Source organism: Setaria viridis, chromosome 2 (genome assembly GCF_005286985.2).
Source record: "Setaria viridis chromosome 2, Setaria_viridis_v4.0, whole genome shotgun sequence".
NCBI lineage: Eukaryota > Viridiplantae > Streptophyta > Magnoliopsida > Poales > Poaceae > Setaria > Setaria viridis.
Window position 1 is genome coordinate 8,184,761 of NC_048264.2, and position 26,048 is coordinate 8,210,808.

Below are 26,048 nucleotides of genomic sequence, written 5' to 3' on the forward strand. Positions count from 1 at the left end.
TGTACTACACAAGCGGATACCATTGCGGACCACCTACACAGAAAAAAGGGGGGCATTTTTCAAAAACTATTTTCTAGTAGTGGATGCGCTATGGTAACTTTGTCAATCTGAAGATCTACCGATTCAATCTATTGGAGCTCCTAATAGGGGTAATAGGGTGTGCATTTTATGTTTATAGTGATGTGTGTGCTCGCATGTATATTATGTTTTTAAAAAAATGATCCCACGTATGATCATACCAATGTGATCATAATGCAATTCTACATGATCCTAATTCCTACACTCAGAAGCATGATCTTTTGATTGTATATATACTCATGATTTCCCCGCTAGAGAATGTTGCATGGGAAAGGACACCTGGTAGTTTTGTTGCTTCAAAAGTTTAGCACAAGTGCACAACGATCATATCAATCAACTGCCAAACGCTAATTTATTGTAGTAATTTATTTGCCTATTGCTGAAAAGTGCAATTTGTTGTGCTAGTTGGGGAAAAGTTGATCGACTTTCCTTGGTTGCCGTGGAAAAGTAAGGCACTGAAGAAGTAGCAACCATCCATGTCCAAGGTTGAAGATGCCACCAAGCATTGGCCTCTCTTTCCAGCAAATGCCTTTCGCACACTCCCCACATCTCTGAATTCTCAAGCATCTTAACAATCGCCATTGACCATAAAGCAGAAAGCTAACAGAACAAAAGATACGGCGATTGCACTCCCTAGGGTTTTTAGAAATGCATTAAAAAACAAGAGCGAAAAATGCCATTTAGAATGGATTAGGTTTTGGCAAAGAAGATCGAGTGGACCAACGACGAGGGAAAAGGCATGAAAGAACGACGGACGGCGTTCGTGATGCCGCTTTCCCCCCTTTTTCGTTTGCTTTTAGCATCAGGTTCGGCTTTGGAGAAGTCATGTTTGAAAGCTCTAACGTGACAAGGTCACAAGGAATCAATGCATTACGCACGCCATAAGTGAAATAATAGATGATCATTGTCAAAAAGTATATTTCAGTATCTTAACTGGCCATTGTCGAATTTCCATGCGTTCCATCTGCGTGTTTGATGGCAATGGCAATATGGCATCTTCACCTCTACAGATGAGTAGAAAACAATGAAAAACCTGTTTCACAATTCTTAATAGTTCACTTTATCCTTTTGACCCATTTAATAAATCTTATTCCAATTTACTTCCATAAATTATCTCACGGGTCCATTTATTCCCTAATGAGATCTGTCTTTTTTATCGCCACTTACAATTTGAGTCTAAAGTTCGAATTTCTTTTATAGGGTGATAAAGAACATGAAATCCTACTGTACAAAAAAAAAGAATATTTCAGGGTGTACGATGATCAACTTGAATGAGAGAACACTAGTGTTATGTTAACTAAGAATGAGAGAACACTAAAAAAATGTTGTTCAGTAAAAATAAAACATTAAGAAAAAGATACAAACCCAGGAAGACTTCCACCCTCTGCACTTGTGCTGCTGGCTGTTTTGCTAGTGGGCATTTTGCCTCTAGCCTGGGGGTGGTCATTACAATCCTACTTCATCCTCTACCGTCCAAAATTGCCCACCACTTTTGTTCCAATGCGAATCTCGTTTGCCATGTTGTCCAGTCATATAGTTTGACCATTAACAATTGTAGATTAATTTTAAAATAAGTTAAGAAAAAAATCAAGGAAAACATAAATCAATCAGAAAGAATAATAAATAAACAAAGCAATTGTGACCACGTTTTGACAAAATTGAACTTGGTAATCCTTTTGCAAGTCGAACTGGATAGTTTTTGTGATGTTACACAAAAGCTTCCAGGTGAGAAAAATGAATTTGAAAACCCCTTATGCATATTATAATGCTCGAAAAGGTTATAGCACAAGCATATGTAAACAACTTGTTTTCTTTGTAGACATGCACATGCAATGCAACCACAATACCTCCAATTCCACGGGAGCAAGGGCTTGGCCTCATTTTGACGATGTTGTGATATGGCGCGTATTCATCAGGTGTTGAAATTTACTACCTCAGCATCTCATTGATATACCAGTATATCTCTGGATTTTCTCACATCTATAACAACAAACAGTCACTAATCTTATTTCCCTCTTTCTTTTTCAAATGAATCCCCGTACTCCCTTTGTGATACAATAGAACATTTACATTCTTAAATCCATTGACCCGTGTTTACAAATAGAATGGTCCTGAAGTGCAGAATTGATAAAATGCCAACCTGACACACACCTTGAGATCTACTCGTTGGGATCAAGGAATCCGACAAGGCACTTCTCCAAGAGGAACTCTGCATTTACCCAAGCATGGTATTTATCTATAGCAAAGTTAAGGAGTCATCAAGAATTATAAACAGCTGCACAATCGACAATCACAATAATGAGACAATTAATGATTAGAATCATCAGCAGGTCAATCACCAAGAGATTGAGATAAGGCTGCAAAAGCATGTGCCGTTTGTACGCCATGCCTTTGGTACCACACCAGCTTGCATGATAGAATTGTGTTCCAGTGTGAGTACGCAACAAGCAGCAAGATATTTTGAGCAACAGTGCAAAAATAATAATAGTAGTAGTAGTAGTAGTAGAAGAAGAAGAAGGATACTGAACAAAGCAGTGCAGTCCTTTCCAGCAGCTTTCATAAGCATATCAACTCCTGCAAACGGACCCAAATAGCAAGTTAGCAAAATAAAAGATGATACAGCACTTTAAGGAATAACTGAAAAGATTGTAAAGGGGGAGCGGTGGTTCTGAAACTCAACAGAATAACTCTGCATGAGCTAAGATTACCTCCAGGATGAAATTTCATGTATGGAGCAATATTGTAAACACGGCCTTTAAGAACTGTCCAAATACAATCTCCAGTTTTATGCTGCTTAACTTCTTCCAAAGAAATTAACCTTCGGTTTGACTGCCCCTTGAGCCCTATAAAAGAAAGGAAAGCAGACCTTGTTTTATTAATTACCAGTATGATCAATTGAGGGGCAAAAGGCACATTTAAGAATGTAAGGAAAGATGAGAAAACATGAACTCAAATTCAGTGCAAGTACATAGTTCTGGTTAATCTCAGACTGACATACAGAGGTTTACAAGATCTCAAAATGTGTAAAGCTAACCATTAAAAGGTTTTGTATTATGGAGTAAGCATGTCTAGCTGCCTATACAAGAAGGCATTTCTGACACCAATAACATTACCTTGTTTATATTTTGTTCTTTACATAAGTACTCAACAACCAACTTGTCTCAGAAAGATCATTAAGTTCAGACGTGCAAGTCCTAACCACTAGTACAATTACAAAAAAAAACATCCCATAGATTTGTCATTTAAGGCATTATCATTAGGAAACATAGCATCGTGAGCTCAAGCAAAAGAACAGCCTCAGACCCTTATGAATCCAGTGGACTTATTGTGCTAGAAAACATAAACATATAGAGCTAATATTCAGAAGAGCCATCAGCCATCCAAATTCAGAATAGTCCAACTGATGCAGCATATACCAAGGTATAAATGCCACACTACACAAAGTGTTAAATTAGAAAAGGCAATTTCTCTGAAGAAAAATGGCTGAGAGAAATTTTAAAAAGTGGAAGGTTCTTAATTTATTTGATTTGAACAACAAGGTAAGCATTGATTCTATCAAGCTGGCAATGTTTCTTTTATACTGATGGAACCCCTCTAAGGATCTAACAAGCCAGCACAAAATACAGGACCTTTCTTTCAGATGAAGTACACACCAGAAAAATATGGCACAGTAACTAAAATCACTACATAATTGCACAAGTTTAACCATTTTCGTTAATTGTAACACATCAATTAGTACAGTTACGACCACTTGACTGTCATTCTTAGACCCCCATAACAGGTCCTCTGAGAAGCATTAATTATGCAGCAGGATCAAGCTATCCACTAATAACCAGATAAACATAATTACCAAAGATCATCAAACAGCACCCACTAAAGTCTGTAACAACTTACCAGCTAGATCAGGATGCGTTTGTGTCAGCTTTAGCCAATCCATTTGGCTATAGCCCTTCTCGAAAGGAACCTTTTTCCGCACTGCAGGTTTCTTCGATGAAGGTTTTGCCTGTGATGACACATTTGATTCTGCTCCACCACTTGTTTGTATAGTTGGTTCTTTCATGTTGCTGTCTTGTGTTGATACACTAGCGCTGTTACCAGATCTATCTTTATCTGAGTCATTAGCTTTCAAGCCATCTTTCTTTGCAATTTTTGCAACATGAATATCCTCGAGCGACATACTTGCCACGGGAATGGCTTTAGGAGATCCTAATTGACCATCATTTTCTTCAGAAGTAACCTGAACAGATATAACACAAAAGTTTGTACGTCCTATTCAGAAAGTAAACAAGAAGCAACAAATTTACCACCTGTAAGTTTCTGAGTCAAGCCATTGGATGCTCTTAGCAACTCAACGGGCTGAGGGACAAATAGCCAACACATATTCAATAAAAGAGGTTTAGACCACTACCATAACAAACTGACAACTCATCAAGCAATTAAGTGCATTCAGTGAAAGTGAAGACAATAAATAGTTCTTAACTATATGGTACTTATATACTTGAGCGATATCCAACTACCAACCTAAAAAAGGGTAATGAAGTGAGTGCCAATAAAGATACACTAGCTAATTGACCCAATCCTACAGCATCAGCAACCAAGACATTAAAAAAACAACTAGGAGCAACTGTTTCAATGCATGCATTGAAAGAACAGCATCAAGTGCATTCCATACAGCAAAGAGAAGACAAACACAACCAGAGCCCTTCTCCCATTCTGTAGGATTAAACTTTCCATGCTTTCCCTGTTTCTTATTTCCTCCCCTTGACTTATTCGCATAGTGTTTGGAAATATAACATATGCGCTTATACTGATTTCAGAAATGAACATATACGGATGAAACCATATCCATGATTCCATGCTCATCGCCGATTACAAAGCAAGCCACACCGATTTATTAAGACTTCTGGTTAACCATTATTGTGTTGAAACAAATACCAGACACCTGATTATCTATGGTATGGTAAACATAAGGCCCATAAATCTGGCCGATCACAATCCATATGATAATCCCTCAACAACTAAGTGGTGTTTTTATGTTCATAACACTCTTTATCACCCACAAAACATGATCAGTTCAGTTTTCAGCACCAAGTTTTCAGTATCAGGAAAAGCACTGACATAGTAAAGGTACAAATCACTACAAAGCACCACACGTACCTTGCAGAAGGTGAAGTCAGATGAATCCCCATCATCCATGTCAGAGCCTTGCCAACAACGAATTTGCGAACGACACTCCTAATGTATCCTGGTTCGTGTCCACAAGATGGAATATGTAAAATACCATATGAACTGAGAAATCCCAACCAAATTCGTAATAGATTCACGATTTGCATAGCAATGTCTGATAAACAATAGCTACTGCTACAATTATCCCCCATCGTACAGCAAAGGAATTCGCAACAAACATGTGAATTGGAGTATCCAACCAGGAGAACTAGATTTGGATTTCATTGCCCGGGTGGGAGAAGACATGTAGGTGGGGGGTGGAAGCATCCGAGCAAGCTAGGTTAGGGCGCCGTACCAAGAACAGGGGAAGCCGATCCAATTCCTGGCGGATCCCACTTCCCTCCAGTCCAGCAGAGGAGCGGAGGGGGACCTCCAAGGTGGGCGGCGTGCCGCGCTTCTGTGGAGGGCGGCCTAGTCGCCTGGACCCTGGAAGGCGCGCGCGCTGGGAGCGTGGGCAGGGAGGGACGAGCAGGCCCCGAAGCCGGCGGGGGGAAGGAGGGAGGCGTCACCGGTGGCCTCGCCGTCGCCGCCGCCGAAGCAGGGGAAGGGGGAAGATGGAGGAGGAAGACTGGTTTGGTGGGGGACGTAGTGGGGGAGAAGATGGTATATTTGACGGAACACGAGAAAATTGACTCTGCGAGTACAAGTGTCAAACTTCCCCATACGATTCGTCATTCGTGATGCTGTTCAGTGTTCACACTTTGACTTTTTCTGCTAAAATTTGACAAAATACGATTCGTATGAGTCTTTGAAGGAATCTTTGAGAATTGAGAAGTACAAATAGAAATAGCCAAATAGCCTAGGGAGAAATGTTACATTGTTCTCGGGGAAAAAAAAAGTGTTACGCTGTTGGTTCTAATTAAAGAAAGCACCAAAGTAAAAATAATTTCAATTAGGGATATAGCTATATATCCTTTTTTATTTACATTGCCATTGTGCCTAATTTGTACATGGTGATGTGGTGGTATGTTTTATGGAGTTGATTTGTGAACATAATTTTTCAGCAAGGTGAGGATCACGGATGGTGTTTATCGGAGAGAACATGTAAATAATGGCGGACGTAACATTTCAAAATTAGGTGTACATAGTAACATAGATAGTCGAACAACTACCGGATAAAAAATAAAAGTCCATGAAAGAAACGATAGAGTATGAATACTTCCTTAAATCCATACTCCTACACATCTCATCTCTCAATTAGCTAAAGGAAAATTACAATTAATTCAATTGAGGAGCCTTTTGAAAACAAGAGATTACGTATTCATCAACAACATGTAAGAAAAAAAAATCCCTCTCAATAAATGTAGCAACCAACCATTAAAGTATTGATCTCCCATGTTATTTCTTAGCTTCCATCCAAACAAACTCACCATGTTCGGTCAATGACCAATTATTTAGTCAGGCAAGCATCGGCTGTGAACCAAACGAACCCTATGTGCGCAGGCTTGCATTCCTCAGGCCAGCACCAAGTACTCAGGTAGTCCAGCTCAACTCAGAGGGTAAGATCTTGCTGAGAAGCTGCTTAGAACACTTTGGAGCAAGCTTTTTCTTTTGTTTTGAGCTCAAATATACACAATGTGACCTAGATATGAAAATATACATGTATATGCATACTACATGTAGTTTTTTTTTCAAAGTTTTGGGTGTATATCTGTACACCCATGTCCATTAGCTGGGTCCGCCCCTGCATATAAGGGAAGTAAATTTGAGGACTCATGTTGGTGAGGTGTGTGAATGTGTGATGATAGTTTTTGCACCCTACTTTTATCATACGTGGGTTTGAACTTGAAGTGTTTCTTTTTTGTTTAGTTGATATATTGAAGTGGGAAAATCTTCAGCTAATATCCTCAGTTCTTTTTTGGTACAATTAAATGGTGGAGGTGTGATTTTTGAGACGTTTTTTGGGTCAAAGTTCTTCATGCTGGGCTCTATTTTCTTATGACTATCAGGTGGCAGAGAGAGGAGATCGTGAAGACGGAACGGAAAGGATGTTATGTTAGATGTTAGGTCTCAAAATAGATGTTCCTAGATGCATAAAAAGAATTAATATTTTTCAACGTGCAAAACACATTGAATTTGGCGGTGACAATAGGTGTGGACACTAATCGCGTCTAACAAATTCCTAGAGATTTTTAGAGAATTTATAAAAGCTAACGAAAATTAAATTTGGCCCATTTTGGTATCTTCACCAGAGAAGTTGTCAAAATGGTGAAGATTTCACTTTCTAGACTAAGGTTTATAGGAATTCTGAAAACAAAACTTATTAGAAAAAAAGATGGACATGATAGTTTCAATCACCAAAAGCTATCTCATTACAGAAATTGATTTAATTAAAAAATATGAAACAAAGTATAATCTTGTGGTGAGACATATTTCAGATGGTGTGCAGTAATAACCACACAAATGGTTTTCTTGAAAAAAAGAATGTCTCTGATGATTACATATATGGAAGAAGCTTGGTATGCTTATATAAAAACCAGCTATAATATTATTTAATACTATCTTTTTTTCTAAACCGCCTACTACCATACTAAATTTTGGCAAACCGTACACTGCACATGTGTTGAGATGGTTGGCTATAAATTCGCCATGCAACATAGGTAGTGTTAGCCTACACGGCCGACGTGCGAATGCTGGAGCGGGGTCCAGGGGATCTTTCTGAGATTCGGCCAGGTGCGGAACATACTGAACTCCCAGAATAGCACGGGCGCTGAGCACAGAAAGATTTTTACCTAGGTTCAGGCCTCCTGGAGGATAATAGCCCTACGTCCTGCTTGTGTGTATATCTTGTGGTAGAGTATGAACCAGATTACCACGGGGAAGAGCTCGTTCTTGAGCTATCGAGTCTTAGGGAAGAAGAAGCCCTCTCCCCCTGCCCCAGGTCTCCTCTTTTATACTCCAGGAGGGATCCCACACCAGGTAGCGTAGAGGACAATAAAGAAGTCTGACCCCACAGTTGATAAGACGTTGCATGGGTGCCGACATGCCACTGCCTGCCGGAGTATGCTGACCACCTCTTTCTTTACTGCATGCATGCATAGATCCCCTTGTATTGGAATCTTCACCATGGACCACATGCTCTCACCCCGGGTGAAAGGAGCAAGTGGGTAGATAGAGAGGGGGGAAGAGAGAACACATGGCTCTCACCCCCTCGTGACATATCTTATCCTTGGGATCACACCTTGGGATCTCATGCATGTATTGCCATGGAGAAGTTGTTTTTGTCTTATCTTGTCCTGATGTATGTCACTCTCTCTCATATCATTAGCCTGGCAGCACAACACCGTTTATTGCCGCTCGCTCTACAAGCTGCCAGAGCATTTCCTTTAGAGCGAAGGCACGCTTGCTCCCGGGATTCTTTCATAGTGTAGTACCCTGGAGCCTCCGGGCTCCCAGGACCTGATAGCCAGGAGGGCCCATTCCATGGACCCACCCCTCCACATGATGTGGCGGTCGAGCGCCTCCACGAATCATCTGAGCTGGGGATCCCCGTTCCCTTGGCGCTGACAACGGTCGTTTAGCCTGTTTACACACCGTATAAACATTACACGATGCCTAGCCATGTCCATTTGATTGCCCGTTTAGTCCATTTAATGACCGTTGAACCCGTTTAATTGGCCGTTTAGTCCAAATAAAAAGCTAAATGGTAGGTGGTCAACTGTTTGACATTTAGCGTTTAGGATAACATTGAGTATAGATCTACTGTAGATGGGCTTTGGTACATATTGCAATATCCTGCTGGTACTTTTAAAGTTGACAAACACGTTGTGCATAGATTTTTTGCATGCGTATAAGCTAGCAATGTATTGGCGATGACAACAAGATATATGCTGATACATTCTTCAATTTTACAAGGATTTTAGCCATCAAGATCAAAAAACACACCCAAGTTTTATTGCTCAAAGATGGAAACGGAATGACTAAACAAACCATAGGTTGGAACTGGAAGCCACCGCCCCTGCCTTTGCAGTGTTGTTCTGCCCAACTTCACTCGCAAAGTCTTGTTTTGCAGTCTTTTGTATAAAGATAGCAGACTCTGTAAACAAAATTACACTCGCGAGTCGTGTCATTAATGTTTTGCATAAAGATTCATGCATGCACACACCACCTTCAAACATGAGTTCAAACAAATAGTAGGGTTTTTGTTCACATTTCTGACGATGGCAACAGCCTCACAATGGAAGATGTCACTGCCACTTAGAAATCGAGAATTGCCCGTGGCTCATTAAGATGATAGGTTTAGCCTAATACAAAAGACATGCCATCCTTGAGACCTTAACCATTGTTACCAATGGCGGCCGTACACAAAGCCAATGACATTAGAAAACCTCCCCATGTCCGCCACGTCCGTGCAACCGCCGGTCATCGGATCGTACACCCGCAGCAACCCCTTCCCTTCCACCCAGAGCGCGATCCTCCCGTCATCCAGCACCGCCAATGGCTGCGCCAGGGACTCCCGGTCGCCGGCGGCAACCAGCTGGCCCCGCCGCCCAAGCTCTCCCGGCGGCGGTCCCCAGCCGCGCAGGACCGACGCGAGACGCAGGGAGTGCGTCCTCAGCCACGTTCCCTTCTCCAGGTCCGCCAGCAGCCACACGTCGATGGAGCCGCCCGGGTAGTCGTGGTGCACCGCGGCCAGGCTCAGGTGCGGGCGGCAGACGTCGGCCGCCGGCGCCGGCGCCGGAGGAGGAGGAGAGCGGGCCGCGGAGGAGGGACAGCCGCCACGCCTCCGCGCCGAGGTCGAACGAGGCGATGCCGTCGCCGCACCCGGCGCCGTGGTGGGACGACGGCGACGGCGACGGCAGGAAGTGCGCGACGCCCCGCGACACCGCCTTGTTCCGGTAGGCCCCCGCCGCGACGTGCGCCGGGGGGCTCTGCGCCGGCCGCCAGCGCGGCTGCTCGCCGCCGATGGTGAGGATCTCGCACGACTGGGACTGGCCGGGCGAGCCGGCGGCGTGGATGCGGAGCACCTTGTACTCCCCCGTGGAGGGGACTTGTCCGAACACGTGCGACGGCGGCGAGGCCCGCTGACCGTGTCTGTGCGCCGCCGCCGCTATCACGTCTCCGGGGGCGGCGATGACGACGTCGGTCGCCGCGCCGGTGGCTGGGTCGAGGACGCGGACGGCGGCTCTGTCGCCGCCGGCGCCGACGAGGCAGACCAGGCCGCCAGCCGCGCCCAAGTGGGCGCCGCTGCTGAGCCCGTCCAGCCGCGCGACGGCGGCGCCGGAGGACACGTCCACGAGCCTGACGCTGACGCGGGAGAAGTCGGCGGCGTCGTAGACCGCCGCGACGAGGTGGGGGCGGCAGCGGCTCGCGTGCGGGGCGGAGGGATGGACTGTGCCGCCGTCGTTGCCGGAGGCAATAGCCTGGGTCGCTTCAGCGCGGGGGATGTCGGTGGTGGCTCCATTGATGCTGCCTGCCCGAAACGAGATGAACTACTTGTTGCAGAGCTTCTGAGAACTCGAGACGATTCATCATGGCTTTGCTTATGACAACTCAATGCCGTAACTCGACTTGGAATTGGAATCTTGTTTGTTCTACCGTCCGAAACCGTTTTGATTCAAGACTAGTACACACTTCTGAGTAATAAAAGATCAAGAAAACACCGTTCGAGACCTCCTAAACCTTGTTGATCTGGAGACGTGACAGCTTTGGATCTGGGGAATTACCTCTTTGCTCGTGGCAAAAAACTTTGAATGAAAGGCCACGTGCCAAAACATGAAACGGCAGGTATTTCGATAAGAAATTGAAATAAATTTAAACAGGTGTCGGGTGTAACTTATGTGTGGCAGAGTGAACGTCCAAATAGACACTGTGACGTGACAAATTAAGGAAATCAGATAACAGGGGCAAAACGGCATATAGGATAAATAAACTGTAGGAAAAACTAACCAATTTTACAATCATCATCAAATGCCCACTCATGAGAGTGGCAAATCTCACATTTCGCCACGTGACCAAGTAGCTATAATCCACAACGCAAAGATTACCGAGTGCAACAAGCAAATACCACACCAACCAAGAGGTCCAAGATGGCATCAACAAATGATTTCTCAAGACTAAATGGCCAGTTTCCACATGTCAATGAAAACAAGCACAACAGCATTCGACCAGTCTATTAGACCAACTATCATGTATGTGTCCTGTTCCAGCACCTACCACAACAAAGACAATGCCTATGGCAATTCACATCTACAGCCAAACTGGAGAGTGTCGTTTGGTTGATCAGCTGAGTCAGCAATGGGAGGCCACAGCTCCAAGGTTTTATTACCTGCTTTTCTTGGAGCAATCAGGGCACTTGTACTGCTTTATCTGATCCGCTTTTGCTGGGGTTATCCTCACGCACTTGCCGTGGAACCACCGCTCACAAATGTCGCATGCGATCCAGAACTCATTCGAGTTGTAGAGACCCTTGCAAGTGCCGCAGAGGGTTTCGCTGTGCTCTTCGTCATCCTCATACCCATCTTGAACAACCGCTGATCTTGAGTTCTTCATCTTCCCATCATTTGTTCGCTGCATAACAAAGTAAAATGCCAGTCTGAAATCTCAAAGGCAGACAGCTGCATAATGTTTTGGCAAAGAGAAAATAAACTAGTATGGTGTGAACGTGTCACCTTTGTTGAGTGCCTGGATTTGCCACTGTTATCAACACCAGACTTATTCTCCCTTTGCTTCCGGTCAACCATTGCTTCATACACGGATGGATGATCATTGATCATGTTAAATAAGCGCTTCCTGACAAACAAAAAGCAATATACTGAGTGCAGGAGAAAAATTGAGTCAAGACGTTTGATCACACTATCCATTAACCGTGCTCACTGCATTCTCTAGAAAAGAGGTGTGGATGTTGTTGCAGTAATTTCAAATCAGAAGGAGAATCAAGGGCACTAGCTACTCCAAAAGTTCACATATGGAGTGAACTATGATTCTTGTCACCAAATGGGTCACGAAAATCTGAGACAATTTATAGTGCAGTATGATACCTGTACCCCAGTATTATTACTACTACTTTTATTATTATTGTCACCACCTTTATTACTTGTTTTACTATATTGCTACCACCTTTTTATTATTACATTCCTCTATTTTGTGCTTGGGACTAAACGGCTTTGTCGTTGTTGTATGATAATTAACCTTAACTGTGAAAACAGAGAGTGTAACTTTTGATATATAGAAGTGAAAGCTGTAATGACCTTATGGAGTAACTACCACAGAAGATTCCTGAACACTGTATGAAGGACAGTATCTAGCAAGATTGTATTCCCTTGTCACAAGATAGTCTGGAAACTATCCTAGATAAAATACCCCTTCATCCAAAGGCATAGACAAAAACATAGCCAACCATGTAATATACAATGAAATAGCCCCAAATAGCTCGCATGCTGATGGCATCCCTATGAAAACACATGGAAAAAGTTTAGAAATGATCGCCATTAAAACTTCAAATTTCCCAAGAAAGCATGGAGTGCACTTAAAGCACTACAAGTAGATACTGGCCATTTAGTAAATAATTAGTAAATTGTTTTGGCTGAAGTAAGATGAAATACAAATATGAGGAAATAGAACGATTTCACTCTGGAAAATTATTAGCCCAATACAGCAAAAGGAGCTAGCACAAAACAAATGGAAAATAACCACTTTTAAAAAATAAGAACAGAGTCAAGCTGACTGGCAGAAATTATAGGACTTCATTCATAAAGCACCTAAGCAAATTGATACAATGACTGACATGAATTAGCAGCCAAAGCTCAGAAAACCTATATGGGGAAGAAAGAGATTTTGTGAATGGATGATGAAAACAAAGATTATAAATCTTGCAATGGGCATGACAGTCAGCTATTCAAGTAGATCAACAACCCAAAAGTTACTGCATATGCAGGGATTTGTATGGTAAACCAAACTAATAAAATAAAATTCAAGGAGAATCGGAAAACTGTGACTAAATACAATGAAGAGATATGAAAAATGGAAATTTCAAATATCTTTCAAAGGATCCAATTAGCCTGAGGAATTCAAATTCATGGTATGCATATAAGAAAATTTGATTGTGTTTAATGGTTAGGGATGTCCGGATTTCAAGACCAACCAGTTTGGTCCCAGAAAGTTCAGTCTGTTCTGACGAACAGTTCGGTTTAAACATGAAAAAGGAAACAAAGTGGCATATCCAAGTACAAAATCGTTAGCAGTGAGGATCACCTTAAAATCTCATTCGGAGAGGTGAAATCATAAATTCCCCCCATTGTAGGGTAGCATGGCCTATCGCTATTTTCATACTACTTTCTAGAGTGCAAATGTGCAAGACAAAATATGGATGGCAACCACAATGTGTCCAAAACACCTAAATTTCAGAAGGATCCCGCAGGAAACTTCCAAATACCTTTTTCATCAACGAAGATAGAGAGATGTGGTACTATAATATTACAGTGTGGCCACAGTAGAAAACCATGGTACAAAGCATTAATGAGAATAAAGCAAGCACAGTGATAAACATGGCCCCATTGACAGCAGAAAGATAAGGGGGAAAGGTAGGGGGCAACGAAGCAAGCACAAGAACCATGTGCGCACACACATGCCGCAGGTGCAGTGAAATAAAATAAGCAATCCGTAAACCCCACGAGCACAGGAGCAGCATCTCCCCGCAGACAAGACAAGAATCGAATTCGACGGTTACCAGAGCCGAATTCTTGAAACCGAGACGACCAACTTAACAGAGCAAAGCGAGAGCGCGGTGCGCTCCATTCACAATCTGACGGAGGGGGGGGGGGGGGGGGGGGGGGGGGGTAGGCGAAGTACCTGTCGTTGCCGTTGAGGCGGGCGGCGAAGAAGTAGGCGACGGAGACGAGCCAGGCGTCGGAGTGGACGGCGACGAGCGACAGCCAGTCGCGGCGCTTCATGCCGTCCCTGGCGAAGTTGATCCCCAGCGCGGGCTCCGGCATCTCCGGCGGCACCTCCTCCGCCGGCAGCGACACCTCCCAGCTCCCGTTCGGGAGCCCGTACAGGCACAGGTTCTCCTTCTCTGCAACACAACCAGCCAGCCAGCCAAGCCAAGCCAATCAAACCCCAAACCCGAACCAACCATTGAACCCAACGAAAGCGCTCAGGGTCAGATCCGATCCGGTCGTACCTGGGTCACAGAAGGCGTAGAACTCGTCCACATCTGCAAGCAAAGCCAAGCAAAAGGAAGCCGCACGGGGGTGTGAGACGCGAGATCCGGAGAAGAGGCGGCGCGCGACAACGGCAGAGGGAGATGGGGAGAGAGAAGGGGGATATGCCCGCGGCGTACCGGAGGTGAGGGCGCGGACGAGGCCGGCGCGGCGCGCGGTGTAGTCCCTGTAGATTTCCCCGACGGTGCGGGGCGAGGAGGAGACGGGGGCGGCCGTCTCCATCGGCGGCGGCGGCGGCGGAGACCGGGGCAGTGTCGGCGGCGGCGGAGACCGGGGCAGTGTCGGCGGCGCCTGCGGTTGGGGAGAGAGGGGTTCAGGGTGAGGTCGGAGCTTCTGACACCGGGCCGGGATTTAAGGCGAGGGCGGGGCGGTGGGCACGGTGCACGGAGGGAGAGCACCGTGGGACCCGCGGGTCAGTGGGTAGGTTGCGCACGTGGAGGGGTGGGTCTAGGAAGTGGTCTATGTTGGGAGGATCGCTGCGCGGTGGGGCGCGACGGTTAGGCTGACCTGGCGCTGGCGAGGGTGGTCAGGATCTTCTGTGACAGAATTGTGGTGAAGTATTATTTTTTTCAAGCAAAGAGAGAGCTTTATTAATTGAGTAAAGTCCATTTTTGACTATCCAATTATCGCCTCAGTTCGGTTTCGACCGTGAAATACCAAAATCAGAAATCTTTGACCACCCAACTATCGAAACCGTTCATATTTGTGCATCGGGTTGTTTTGGTGGGTGGTTTTGCTGATGTGGATGCCACATGGCGATAAGGCTCGCATGTCAACCCAATCTTCTCCTTCCCCTCTTCTCTTCCTCTTCTCCCTCCAGGCCTTCACACCGCCGCCGCTACCCGCTGCCTAGGCGCTCTCGTTGTTGCCCTCCACCCCACAAGCCGACGTCGAGGGGACTCCACCGTCCGCCTCCGGCAAACCCTCCATGCTAGTGCCACGCTCTGCGGGCTTCAGATCGTGGCATCCTCCAGCTTGGCGTTGTCCCCGACGAATTGAAGGAGCTGAACCCACCCTAGGCGTGCTGGAACGAGAAGGACGCGCCACCGTCCGCGTCATCACCCGAGCCGAGCACGCCCGCCCCCTTCCCCTCCGCCTTCGCAGTCGTCGCCAAGGGGACGTTGTTGAGTGCGACGAAGCACACGTGCCGCGGCTTCGGCTCATGCAGCCGCCACCACTCTTCCCCCTCCTCCTCCCCACCGTCGCCGGTGCCGAAGTTGTCCCCCAGGACTGGGAGCATACGCTTAGAAGCTGAGGAGCTCCCGCCGTTCCCCTTCCTACCCCTCCTCCGCCCTATCCACCTCCTCCTCGTGCTAGAGCTCTTCGCATCCGACCCAGACCATGCTAGCCTCCTCCTACCACTACTCCTCTTCCTGTCACGCTGCAACCAGCAGCCCCACCTGCACCTCCTCCCGTGCTTCACCGTCGTCGTGCACCTCGCCACCGGAAGGAGGAGGAGGAGACGGCGGTGTGGAGTAAGAGAAGGCCCAACGCGGTGACGGGGCTGGTAACCTCAAATGCCAACTAGGTTCGGATGCCAAGGTGGAATTAAAGCAGTAGCTTGCAGACCGTCAGAGTGACTTCTGCAAGTCACTGGTGCTTCATGGCAGGTGAGAGATGGGAGGTAGAAAAAGAGAGTAGCAAGTACAAGAGGGTAAAAAGGTAGCAGTGGCTTTGATTGTGCATCTGGTGGTCTCAAAGCTTTGGATCTATGTGGAATCAAACTTTTTGTCTGAAGCCACCATGCATGTACGACCGTGTTGGGCCTGCCCTAATAAGAGGAAGAAAAAGAAGGGAAAGGAGAAGATTAAGTTGACATGTGGGCCACATCGTCATGTGGTATCCACGTCAGTAAAACCACCCACTAAAACAACTCGATGGTCAAATATGCACGATTTTGATAATTAGGTGGTCAAAGATTCCTGATTTTGACGTTTCATGGTTGAAACCAAATTGAGGAGATAATTGAATGGCCAAAAATAAACTTTACTCTTATTAAGTACTCCAAGGTTGTTTTTATTTTCTAGGTTTGTATTTTTTATTGTACATCTAGATATAATATATATCTAGGTGCATAGTAAAATCCATGAACGATTTATAATTTGGGATGAAGGCAGTAATCAATTATGTAATTAAGGATTTCAGAGAGAGGAACATGAGCTCATGAATGCGTTTATGTGTCTATGAATCCACGAGATATTACCGATTAATCAGTTAAAGAAGTAATTCATATCTGATGTGGGTGGACCATTCCAGACATTCATCTTAGCACGGTGAAACGGAGTAAATCAAAAGGACACCCAAAGAAAAGACACTCTGTTTCTAGCATCCCATAACGAAGAGTATGCCTCCAAAAATTATACTTCCTCTGTTCCAAATTGTAAGGCATTCCAATTTTTTTGAAGAATCAAAACATCTCAAGTTTGATCAAAATTATACAATAAAATACTAACATTCATGATACCAAATAAGTACCATTAATTTCTTCATTAAATATATTTTCATAGTATATCTATTCGGTGCTATAAACTTTTATAATTCTCTCTATAATTTTGGTCAAACATAAAATGGTTTGACTCTCTAAGAAAGTTGAAATGACTTATAATTTGGAACGGAGGGGGTACTGTACAAAGTTTCTTGTTCCACAGGAAATTTGGAGAAATACTAACACGGTCTTTATTTCCGTGGAAAGACTTTGGTGGCCGCCGTGTCCGCTCCTGTCTCTCATTCCTTTGTTTTTCATGTGTTCCAGCCAAATGATAATGTCCTTTCAGTATTCTATTTTACAAATAATTTCATAGTATCAGATTCTTGTGTTTCCTGTTTCTTTTTTACAATTGTGTTGCTACCAAATAGACATGATCCCATCCCTACGATTTTCAGATAGCTCAAAAGAGATAGTACTACGTGCGTGGTTATGTGCATGGTGATGCTCGCTTTGTGGAAGCTGTAGCCAACCAAGTCCATGCACTGATCAGAAAACTTAATAATACATAACAACATAGGGCTAGTTTGGTAGGGCTCCGACTCCTCCTAAAACGGCTCCGGCTCTGGCTCCTCTGGTGGAGCGGCTTCTCTGGTGTAGATAGAGCCGTTTTGGAAAGCGTTTGGCAAAACAACTTCTCCTGTATTTTTAGGAATGGATGTAAGAGGTCAGATGTCCTATATGCCTTTAGATATACATTTTTTAATAGATGTATTGAATGTTTAATATTAGATTATAATTTAAGTCTATTTGAATTAAAAAATAAATGAAAGGGACTCCTCTCTCCTTTCTTTTTTTTTTCTTTTTTTCCTTCACCTTTACTTTTTTTCTTTATTTTCCTTCTCCTTTTCTTTTTTCTCCACGTTCTTCGTCTGCCTTATCTTCCCGTCTCCTCTAGGGTTCCGCCGCCCTTCTCTCCATCGCCCGACTCCCCGTCGCCGTGCCGCCCAGTGCCCCGCCGCCCAGCTCCCCATTGCCGCGCCGCCTCAAGTCACCGTCAGTGGGCCATGGAACCTCCACCTGGAAGCACGTCGTCACCGGCAACACAGGGGCCCCACCGGGCCAAGCTCCTCCACCCACGCTCCTGCTCACCCGCTGACTTGCCATTCGCCTGCTGCGCTCGCCGTTGGCCGACCGCCGCCGGTCTGGGAAGGACCGCCGCCAGCCTAGATGCGACGCCTCCGCCGCCCCCAACCCTCGGATCGAGGTCAACCACAGTCGATCCGCTCGTTTCCCCGCCCGGAGCACCTTCCTGCGCGCCACCGGAGCTGGTCCATGGTGCCGCCGTCCTGCTACAAGGCGAGGCGACGCGAGGACAAAGGGAGGGGCAACACACTTCTGGTTGTAGTGGCAATTTGGGCGTAATATTGGCCAACTTGAGGGGCATTTTCCTAACCGTTGGCTAAGCGTGCGGGAGGGAGCCGCCGGAGGCAAAAAAAAAAATCGGCTCCGTCCCCACGTGTAAAAATGGCTCCGGCTCCGGATGGCTTCTCCGCAGGAGCCGTTTCATCCTCCCCCCCGTGTTGGCTTCACAAAAACAGCTCCAGGAGCCGTTTTTGGAGCTCTACCAAAGGGGCCTATAGTGCATTGGTCATATCACATCTGATCCGTAAATCAAACAAAAGCCGATACAAACCATGAGACGTAAATGTATATTGACTTCAAAACTCATGAAACACATATGAATCAACCATTCAACCTTATGTTCTTATCCATCATCACATTCACGTAAGTTCAATACAGGATGGAAGACCTAAGTCCGATTCATGCCCACACGCGGACGCACATACACGTCCACTCAATGCATTAGGAATTGTGCAAACACACAAATGCCTTACAGACAAGTTGTATACAAAGAAAAGGGCTAGGTGGAAAACCTCTCGAGTTTCTTAAGTTTGATGCTGGCATCCGGTTGGCTCCTCCCAAGGCGCCACACAAGTTCAATTAGTTGGTGATCGTGGTCGTGATTGTAGACGACTTCTATCAACTTCAGCTGTTGACACTGGAAGGTCTTTACTTCCTCACGGTGCAGAGTGATGATTTTCCTTTCCATCTCCCACTCCGAATCAGAAAACGAATGGAACTTTTGGCAGAAACACAAAGATCCGTGTAAAATATCTGAGCATGTGTTTGGATGGGAGACAATATAGTACGAGACGGTCCCATCCCAGTTTTGTGAGATCGAACGGTTCCATTTGGTTGAAATAGGATGGGACGATCCCGTTTCATTATTTGGTACGAGAGATAAAAAATGGCGATTTTAACACCATTAGATACAATAATTGGTGGGCCCCACCTGTCCGCTCGTCTCCTCCTCCCCATCCCCCGGAGCTCCCTTGCCGCTGACCCTCCCCGCGCCACCCCCACGACCAGCTCCCTCACCGCCGGCGCCCTCCCCGCGCCACCCCAGGCTGGCTCTCCCCACCGGCGAATGCTCCCCGCACCTCCCCAAGCCGGCTCCGCCGCGGAGGGCCGCGGAGCTCGCCCCCGCTAGCCATGGAGGACGTGCCGCGGAGCTAGCCCCCACTGGCCATGGAGGGTGCGCCGCAGAGCTGTCCCCCGCCGACCATGGAAGGTGTGCCACTGAGCTCGTCCCCGCCGGCCATGGAGGGCGCGCCGCGGAGCTTGCCCTCGCCGGCCATGGAGGGCGCGTCAGACAGCAGGCGACGACTTCACGCTCGCCATTGCTCCCTCGCGTCAGACGGCAGGGGACGACATTGAAGTGGGACGAGCCCGTCCGCTCGATTTTGCCGGACGGGGTCGTCCCGGATCTTGGCGGTATATTCCTTAGTAGGGATGTCTCCGTCCCACTTGTCTCCCAACCAAACGTGGGACGAAGTGGGATCGTCCAGTCCCGTCCCACTTCGTCCTTGGAACCAAACGCACTCTAAGAAAATCATCTGAAACATGATGCGATAAAAAAGACAAGAGCATGTACCATGCAATACTTCAAAATAAGCTTCTCCAAACAAGGTGCGCTCTGAAGAAAGCTCCCTAAAGCCTCTAATTTGTCATACAATTCATATTCATCAAGAAAGCAGCCATGAAGGTCCAAGGTTCGGATATTATGAAATATTGGGAATTTATCAGACTTCTCAATGAGCATCTCCTGAAATAAAGACAGAAACCAAACCAAGATTGAGTGAATGCATAGGTCATTAGCAGCAAGTGATGAGATAACAATTTGTTCCCCTAGATGAAATGAAGACTGTACAAGATTCATCTACCAAAATCAAATGGCAAATATCATAGGAAACCAAGCAGCAGTGGTAACTTATGTGCAATATTATTGTTCGGGCATCTTTCAGGAATAAGGAATGTAAAGGAGGACCAAGGGAAGCTCGTCAGGAAGATATACCTCCGCTCCAAAACCCACCAACTCTAAACTTGTCACATTGTATAGGCTACAAAGAAACTCACTCTCGGTCTGCTGAGATAAGGTTTCATATTCTGTTACATAAATCCATAAATCTTTGCTCTGACGAGAGAATCCATCTTGAATAAAGAAATACCAGCCTCATAGTATCCATAACACAGACAGAGATATGCAAGGCTAGGAACTGTGATCACCAATGGATAACCTGTGTTGTTCACACAAGACTCCAATTCCAACTTTTTCAGTGTGGGCGATGTAATGACTTGAGAAGAACTGCCAGAAAACTCGCAGTTTCCAAGCTTCAAATCTTCCATGACAGGGCATGCAGAACATAGCAGGTCCGCAAAATGGCTACCCAAATCCACACTGCAAAGACGCAGCATCTTAAGATGACAAAAATTTGAACCCACTACCAGAGGCAACTTGAAGCGACAATAGTTCAGTATCAGAATAATGAGTACAGAAGGGCAGTACTCAATGCCACGGTGAATCCATCGGTCCACATGACGCTGGTTATAGACGCGAGAAGAAAGCTGGAATTCACCCAAGGATGAGGTATTATCATGGAACAGCAGCAGGTTGGTGGCGAAATCCTCAAACCTTGCCCACTTCACCTCTAGGGCATCATCACGTTCGATCATCAGGGAGATCCTGAAGTCCTGCTCGTCAATGCTGATACGGGGCGCAGAGCGCCAGAGGCTTCTCCACCGCTGCGATAGCACGCACGTCTGCACGACTTTTGGGGCTGGAAGGAAGGACAGCACAGTGTGGATGAGCCCATCCGGCAGCATGCTAAGCTGGTCAACAGCACCACCGGCAGCGCGCTAAGCTGGTCAACAGCGCCAATGACATCCGAGCTACCGGCTTTGCTGCGCTTTGCCATTGGTTCAGGTTGCTTCACATCTGGTTCCTCCACAAGCGGTTGATTATTTTCACAGGGAGGTTAGGGGTCCGGTTCTCTGGATCCTGATGGCCAAGATTTGTGGGATGCCTATTCGATGTTACAGAAGTTATTCACTGCAGGTTCCCAATACCGTAAATTATAGTGCAAATATTCATAATAGATGCATCCAAAAGAATTTAAAGCGATTAGAAAGATAATTCGTGATCCAAATCTCAGTGCAGTAAGAACACTATCCCTAAGAACGGGGCTACCTGAGGAAATGGAGTTTACTGTTCAGGGTTGGGAACTCTTGGATCAAAGGTTTCCCTCTACAGCTAACACTCTTAGACATTTGGAGCAGCATGAAGCCCGTCAACACGCACCGCAACGCCTCCAAGGCTCCGTCCGGTCTTCGAATCGGCAAAGCTTTCACCCTACTTGTACACTGCATATATACTGAAGCAAAAATTTAACAACCAAGTAATATGTCAAACAACTTTTAGCATCGATAATTCAATATAACCGGAAAATGACCAAGCAACGATAAGAATAAGTCGATACTGGATAAAAGATAGTTGGCATTGATAAAATGTGTCACTAGTTAGGTTAAATCAAACTTAAGGAACCTACACTGGTTAAAAGCTACAAAGGTTGCAAAGGTACAGATTGAAGTGGTAACTGAAAGTCTGAAACGCTGTTTTGCATACCTCTGATTTATAAGAACACTATGCTACCTGCTTACTTTACAGGCAGATTTGTTTAGCATCGCATTCAGAACACTTGGTTATTATCTTCTCGAGAGAAAAAAAACACTTAATTATTGAACACAATGCTCCCGATGTAACTAAGTACAGGGCATCCCAGTCCCTTTATTGTTAGATCTAACCCTAGAGTAGAACATCACAAAATCAACCAACGTTTTCGAATGGAAACTATAAAAACTATTTACTATTCATCATTCCGCAATCGATCCGTCCCCAAAGGACAAACACGGCTCTTTGCTTGAACAAAATGGGGATTTATTCGAGAAATCTAGAACAAAAATGAAACAGGTAGTCAAATACCCGTGCGTGCTTTGCCGTTGCCGAGAGCCCGGGACAAGCAGTGGAGCGGGAGTCAAGCGCTGGAGCCTCGAGGCACCGGCGCCGGGCCTCCCTTCCCGTTCCCAGCTCCAGCGGCCGGTGAGGGAGGCTGCTAGGCAGGCTCCGGCGGACGGAGCCGGACGGCGAGCACAGGAGCACCACGAGAGAGGACTGAAAGCAGCGAGCCGGCTGCCGGCTGTTTTCTTGCTGAACTCTGTGTGAATGGGCTTTGGGCCTTTCGAGATGGGCCGATCCTCCCCCACAAAGGTGACGGCGCGTGTCGCCGCAACGAACGAACTGATTGGGTGGAAATGTGGAATGGATGAGCAGAGTCCCAACTTTCCAAACTCGGTCGGATTCTGATTCAATTCCCTTTTTCTGGTGGCGCGACTGTGAATGTGATGTCATCACTTCGAGGACAATTGATCCATTTTGCATGCAAAGTTGCATGGGAAATATGCATGAAGGCAGCTGGTTAGTGTGCTATTGACCTAGATGTTATGGTTAAAATCTTCTGAGAAAAGAACCATCTGTTTTATCATACCATGATACAAGCAGAGTGTGATGAATGCAATCCATTCGTTCGAAAATATTGATCCAAACCATGCCTTACAAACAGAATCAAACTCGGGAACTCATGAGTCACATCTGGCTTAGCTTATGCATCACAACATTAGTTCAACGCAAAATGAAGGCACATGCCACTCGCCCACTCGTGAAAAGCTGAGAACCCTGACGAGCACACTGTCCACTCAACATTCTAAGGAAACCCGCAGACTCGAACGCTGGAACATTGCAAAGAGAAAAAGGACTACAGAGGAATCATCTAAATCTTGGTAAGGCTGATGTTTGCATCCGGTATGCTCCTCGCAAACCACCACAGAAGTTCAACTAGTTGGTGACCATGATCATGCTTGTAGAGGACTTCTACCAGCTTCAGATGGCGAAACTGGGGAGCTTTTCTGCTCTGGCGCTGTAGAGTGATGTTTTTCCTTTCTGTCTCCCACTCATAATCAGGACATGACATAAACTTTTGGAAATACAGAATCCATGTAAGATATCCAAACAAATCATGAGAGACGAGGAGGATACATAAGACAAGAGTGTGTACCATACAACGCTGCAAAATAAGCTTCTCCAGAAAAGGAGTGTTTTGAAGAAAACTCCCTAACGCCTCCAATTTGTAATTCAGATCATATCCATCAAGAAAACAGTTATTAAGGCACAAGGTTCGCATATTACGGAATATCAGGAATGTATCAGACTTTAAATTGAGCATGACCTGAAATAAACACATAAATCAAAACAAGGATGAATAAAAGCATCAGTCATAGCAGCAAGTGACAAGAGAGCACTATTTTCAATTGTAGCCATGTGTAGTAAGTTTCCGATAATGAGAAAACAACTTATTTTTTTAGCCATAGATTAAATAAGGACTGTACAGATTCACACACCAAAAGCAAATGGCAAATCTCATATAAGGACATCCAGCAGAACTGATAAATACTTACGTGAAATTATAGAGATCGAGCAGGTATCTTTCAGGTATGTAAAGGAGGAAGGAGCCAGGATAAGCTTGTCTAGAAGCTATAGCTTTGCCTCAAAACCCATCAACTGTAAACTTGTTACATTGAACAGGCTACAAAGAAGCCCCGTTGCGCATTCTGGGATAGGGTTAAAGTTTCTGTTATTTCAATCATTGCTTCGACAAGGGATTCCATCTTGGATAATGTAATTCCAGCTTGGTAGCATCCATATGTGAGATTGAGACATGAAAGGCTAGGAGCTGTGATCACCATCGGATGACTTGTACTATTCTCACAGTAATTCAATACCAACTTTTTTAGTGTGGATGACGTAATGCCTTGAGAACAATTAATATTGCCGGGAAACTTGCAGAATGCAAGATCCAGATCTTCCATGACAGGGCAGGCTGACAGCAGGTCAGCGAACTGGCCGTCCAAATCCACATTGACGAGACGCAGCCTTTTAAGACGATGGAAACTAGAGCTAGCCATGGGAGGCAACTTGAAGCTATGACCATAGTCCGGTATCAGGACGTGGAGTGCAGCAGGGCAATACTCAATGCCACGACGAATCCAACTATCCACATGGCGCTGGTTCTAGACACAAGAGCATAACCAGAATTCATCCACGACTTGTTATCAAGGGTCAGAAGCAGGTTAGTGGCAAAGTCCTCAAACCGTGCCCATCTCTCACCCAGGGCACTGTGGGTCATCCTCCTGGAAATCCCAAAGTCCTGCTCATTAATTTTGATGCAGGGGGCGGACTCCACCGCTGTGACAGTAAGCATGTCCGCACAACCTGTGGAGCCGGGAGGAAGGACAGGATGGCATGAAGGAGCGCATCCGGCAGGGCACTCAGCCGGTCCACGGTGCTGGTCGGTCCACCAAAGCGCTTCATTGTTGTTTCAGGTTGCATCATCTCCGCCCCCTTCACAAGGCCACGATTATTCTCACAGGGCAGGGAAGGATCTTGGACTATGGATCATGCCCAGGTGACGCTAGATTGGACCTGGGTTCACCAATTCACACCACCTGTACACTGCATGTACATTTTCAAGAACAATTTAAGATACTAATATATCAAACACCTTTAGCATCAACAACTCAATATAACTGATGAGTGATGACAATGACATTCAACGAGCTAAAGAATCCAGCTAACAATATCATTTAAAGGAAAGTAAGGTCACACTGAATAAAGATAGGCATAGTAAAGGAAAAATAGATCATCAAATCTAAATGGTTGTTTTATTTATTATTATTATTATTATTATTATTTTGCAATGAACTAGGTCTTGGCAGTTGGCACCATGAACTACCACGATTCTTGTCACACCCGGTTTTAAAGGTAAAACCGAATGCTACCTATATGTATGCCAGGATCAAGTTTCATACATATAGTGACATCATTAGTGAATAACAACAACAGTATCACGTAAAAAGATACAAAGACTTACAAAACCATCAGAGATATACAACTTAATTATGGAAACGGAGGCTCCAAACTTCACAGGCAATCGACTGGGGGCTGCGTACGCCTAGAACTCAGCATCTTCTCAACTTCATAGCAGCTTCTTCTTCTGAGCAATGTTGGTTATAGCAAGGGTGAGCACTTGTCGTACTCAGCAAGTGTGAGGAGAATATGAATGCAAGGGTTAAACAAGGAAAGGTTGACTGGTTGACTGCATTAAGCATTTTTAGTTGGTCAAATTTTATTAGCACCTGATTACTAAGGTATAAGTATATACCAACCCACAATTAATAGAAACATAACCATAAGCCATAAGCACATGGCAGAAACATAACCATAGCATAAAACACGATTTTAGTCCATCTTCAAGTATATTAATCATGTGAGGGTCCAGGCCGCTCTTAACCGTAAGCACGGCTGATCGATCAGTTTTACACTCTGCAGAGGTCGCACATCTTTACCCACAAGTCGCGTAAAAGTTCAAAAGAACTTTAGACCCAACCACGCTTGTGCTGATCAGGCACAATACCACACTTCCGAGGTGTGATTGCATAGGGACGCTACGAGGCCTTTACAAAGATTCATTAGTCAGTGGTAACCCGCTAAGGTTTCGGTGTCTGACGTGCACAACCTATCACAGGCCGATAATGCAACAACTCAGTCCCCCCTCTTGCCTCATCACGAGTAAGATTACCCCAGACTAAAGTTTCTAATTATTCAGCCAAGACCAGAGCCATTTAGTCTTGTGGTAGCACTGTTT

The 26,048-nt window shown here is 45.4% G+C and overlaps 3 protein-coding genes and 1 pseudogene across 5 annotated transcripts; all 4 read right to left on the minus strand.

The window, feature by feature from the left end:
- Positions 1 to 1,995: 1,995 nt before the first annotated feature.
- LOC117846337 (cytochrome b5 domain-containing protein RLF) lies at positions 1,996 to 5,891 on the minus strand. Its single transcript, XM_034727481.2, has 6 exons — positions 5,600 to 5,891; positions 5,236 to 5,323; positions 3,973 to 4,315; positions 2,787 to 2,921; positions 2,602 to 2,652; positions 1,996 to 2,314 (listed from the first exon to the last, which is right to left on the minus strand). The coding sequence occupies exons 2-6, from the start codon at positions 5,272 to 5,274 to the stop codon at positions 2,238 to 2,240; spliced, it is 645 nt and encodes a 214-aa protein (XP_034583372.1). The 5' UTR covers positions 5,275 to 5,323; positions 5,600 to 5,891; the 3' UTR covers positions 1,996 to 2,237.
- Positions 5,892 to 9,351: 3,460 nt separating this feature from the next.
- On the minus strand, positions 9,352 to 11,407 carry LOC140221807 (uncharacterized; annotated as a pseudogene).
- LOC117845718 (PHD finger protein ALFIN-LIKE 2) lies at positions 11,143 to 14,786 on the minus strand. Its single transcript, XM_034726783.2, has 5 exons — positions 14,585 to 14,786; positions 14,426 to 14,458; positions 14,095 to 14,317; positions 11,916 to 12,036; positions 11,143 to 11,814 (listed from the first exon to the last, which is right to left on the minus strand). Exons 1-5 carry the CDS (start codon positions 14,685 to 14,687, stop codon positions 11,569 to 11,571), a joined length of 726 nt encoding a protein of 241 aa, XP_034582674.1. The 5' UTR covers positions 14,688 to 14,786; the 3' UTR covers positions 11,143 to 11,568.
- Positions 14,787 to 19,866: 5,080 nt separating this feature from the next.
- Positions 19,867 to 22,487, minus strand: LOC117845377 (MEIOTIC F-BOX protein MOF). 3 transcript variants are annotated; one of them, XR_011897556.1, is made up of 4 exons: positions 22,274 to 22,486; positions 21,482 to 21,665; positions 20,309 to 21,317; positions 19,867 to 20,059 (listed from the first exon to the last, which is right to left on the minus strand). XR_011897556.1 is itself a non-coding variant. In XM_072292079.1 (3 exons), exon 3 carries the CDS (start codon positions 21,115 to 21,117, stop codon positions 20,404 to 20,406), a length of 714 nt encoding a protein of 237 aa, XP_072148180.1. In that variant the 5' UTR covers positions 21,118 to 21,317; positions 21,482 to 21,665; positions 22,274 to 22,487; the 3' UTR covers positions 20,089 to 20,403. The 3 variants fall into 3 exon arrangements, 1 of the variants encoding a protein (XP_072148180.1); XR_011897557.1 differs by having other exon boundaries at positions 20,309 to 21,343; XM_072292079.1 differs by lacking the exon at positions 19,867 to 20,059 and having other exon boundaries at positions 20,089 to 21,317; positions 22,274 to 22,487.
- Positions 22,488 to 26,048: the final 3,561 nt, after the last annotated feature.

Coding starts and splice junctions, on each gene's coding strand:
- LOC117846337 (XM_034727481.2), bottom strand. CDS start 5,274: ATGGATGATGGGGATTCATCTGACTTCACCTTCTGCAAG. Junction 4,316..5,235: donor CTGACTTCACCTTCTGCAAG/GTACGTGTGGTG, acceptor ATATCTGTTCAG/GTTACTTCTGAAGAAAATGA. Junction 2,315..2,601: donor GGACTGCACTGCTTTGTTCA/GTATCCTTCTTC, acceptor ACTTTGCTATAG/ATAAATACCATGCTTGGGTA.
- LOC117845718 (XM_034726783.2), bottom strand. CDS start 14,687: ATGGAGACGGCCGCCCCCGTCTCCTCCTCGCCCCGCACCGTCGGGGAA. Junction 12,037..14,094: donor CGCCTCAACGGCAACGACAG/GTACTTCGCCTA, acceptor TTTGTTTGTCAG/GAAGCGCTTATTTAACATGA. Junction 11,815..11,915: donor AATCCAGGCACTCAACAAAG/GTGACACGTTCA, acceptor TTTGTTATGCAG/CGAACAAATGATGGGAAGAT.
- LOC117845377 (XM_072292079.1), bottom strand. CDS start 21,117: ATGCTGCCGGATGGGCTCATCCACACTGTGCTGTCCTTCCTTCCAGCC.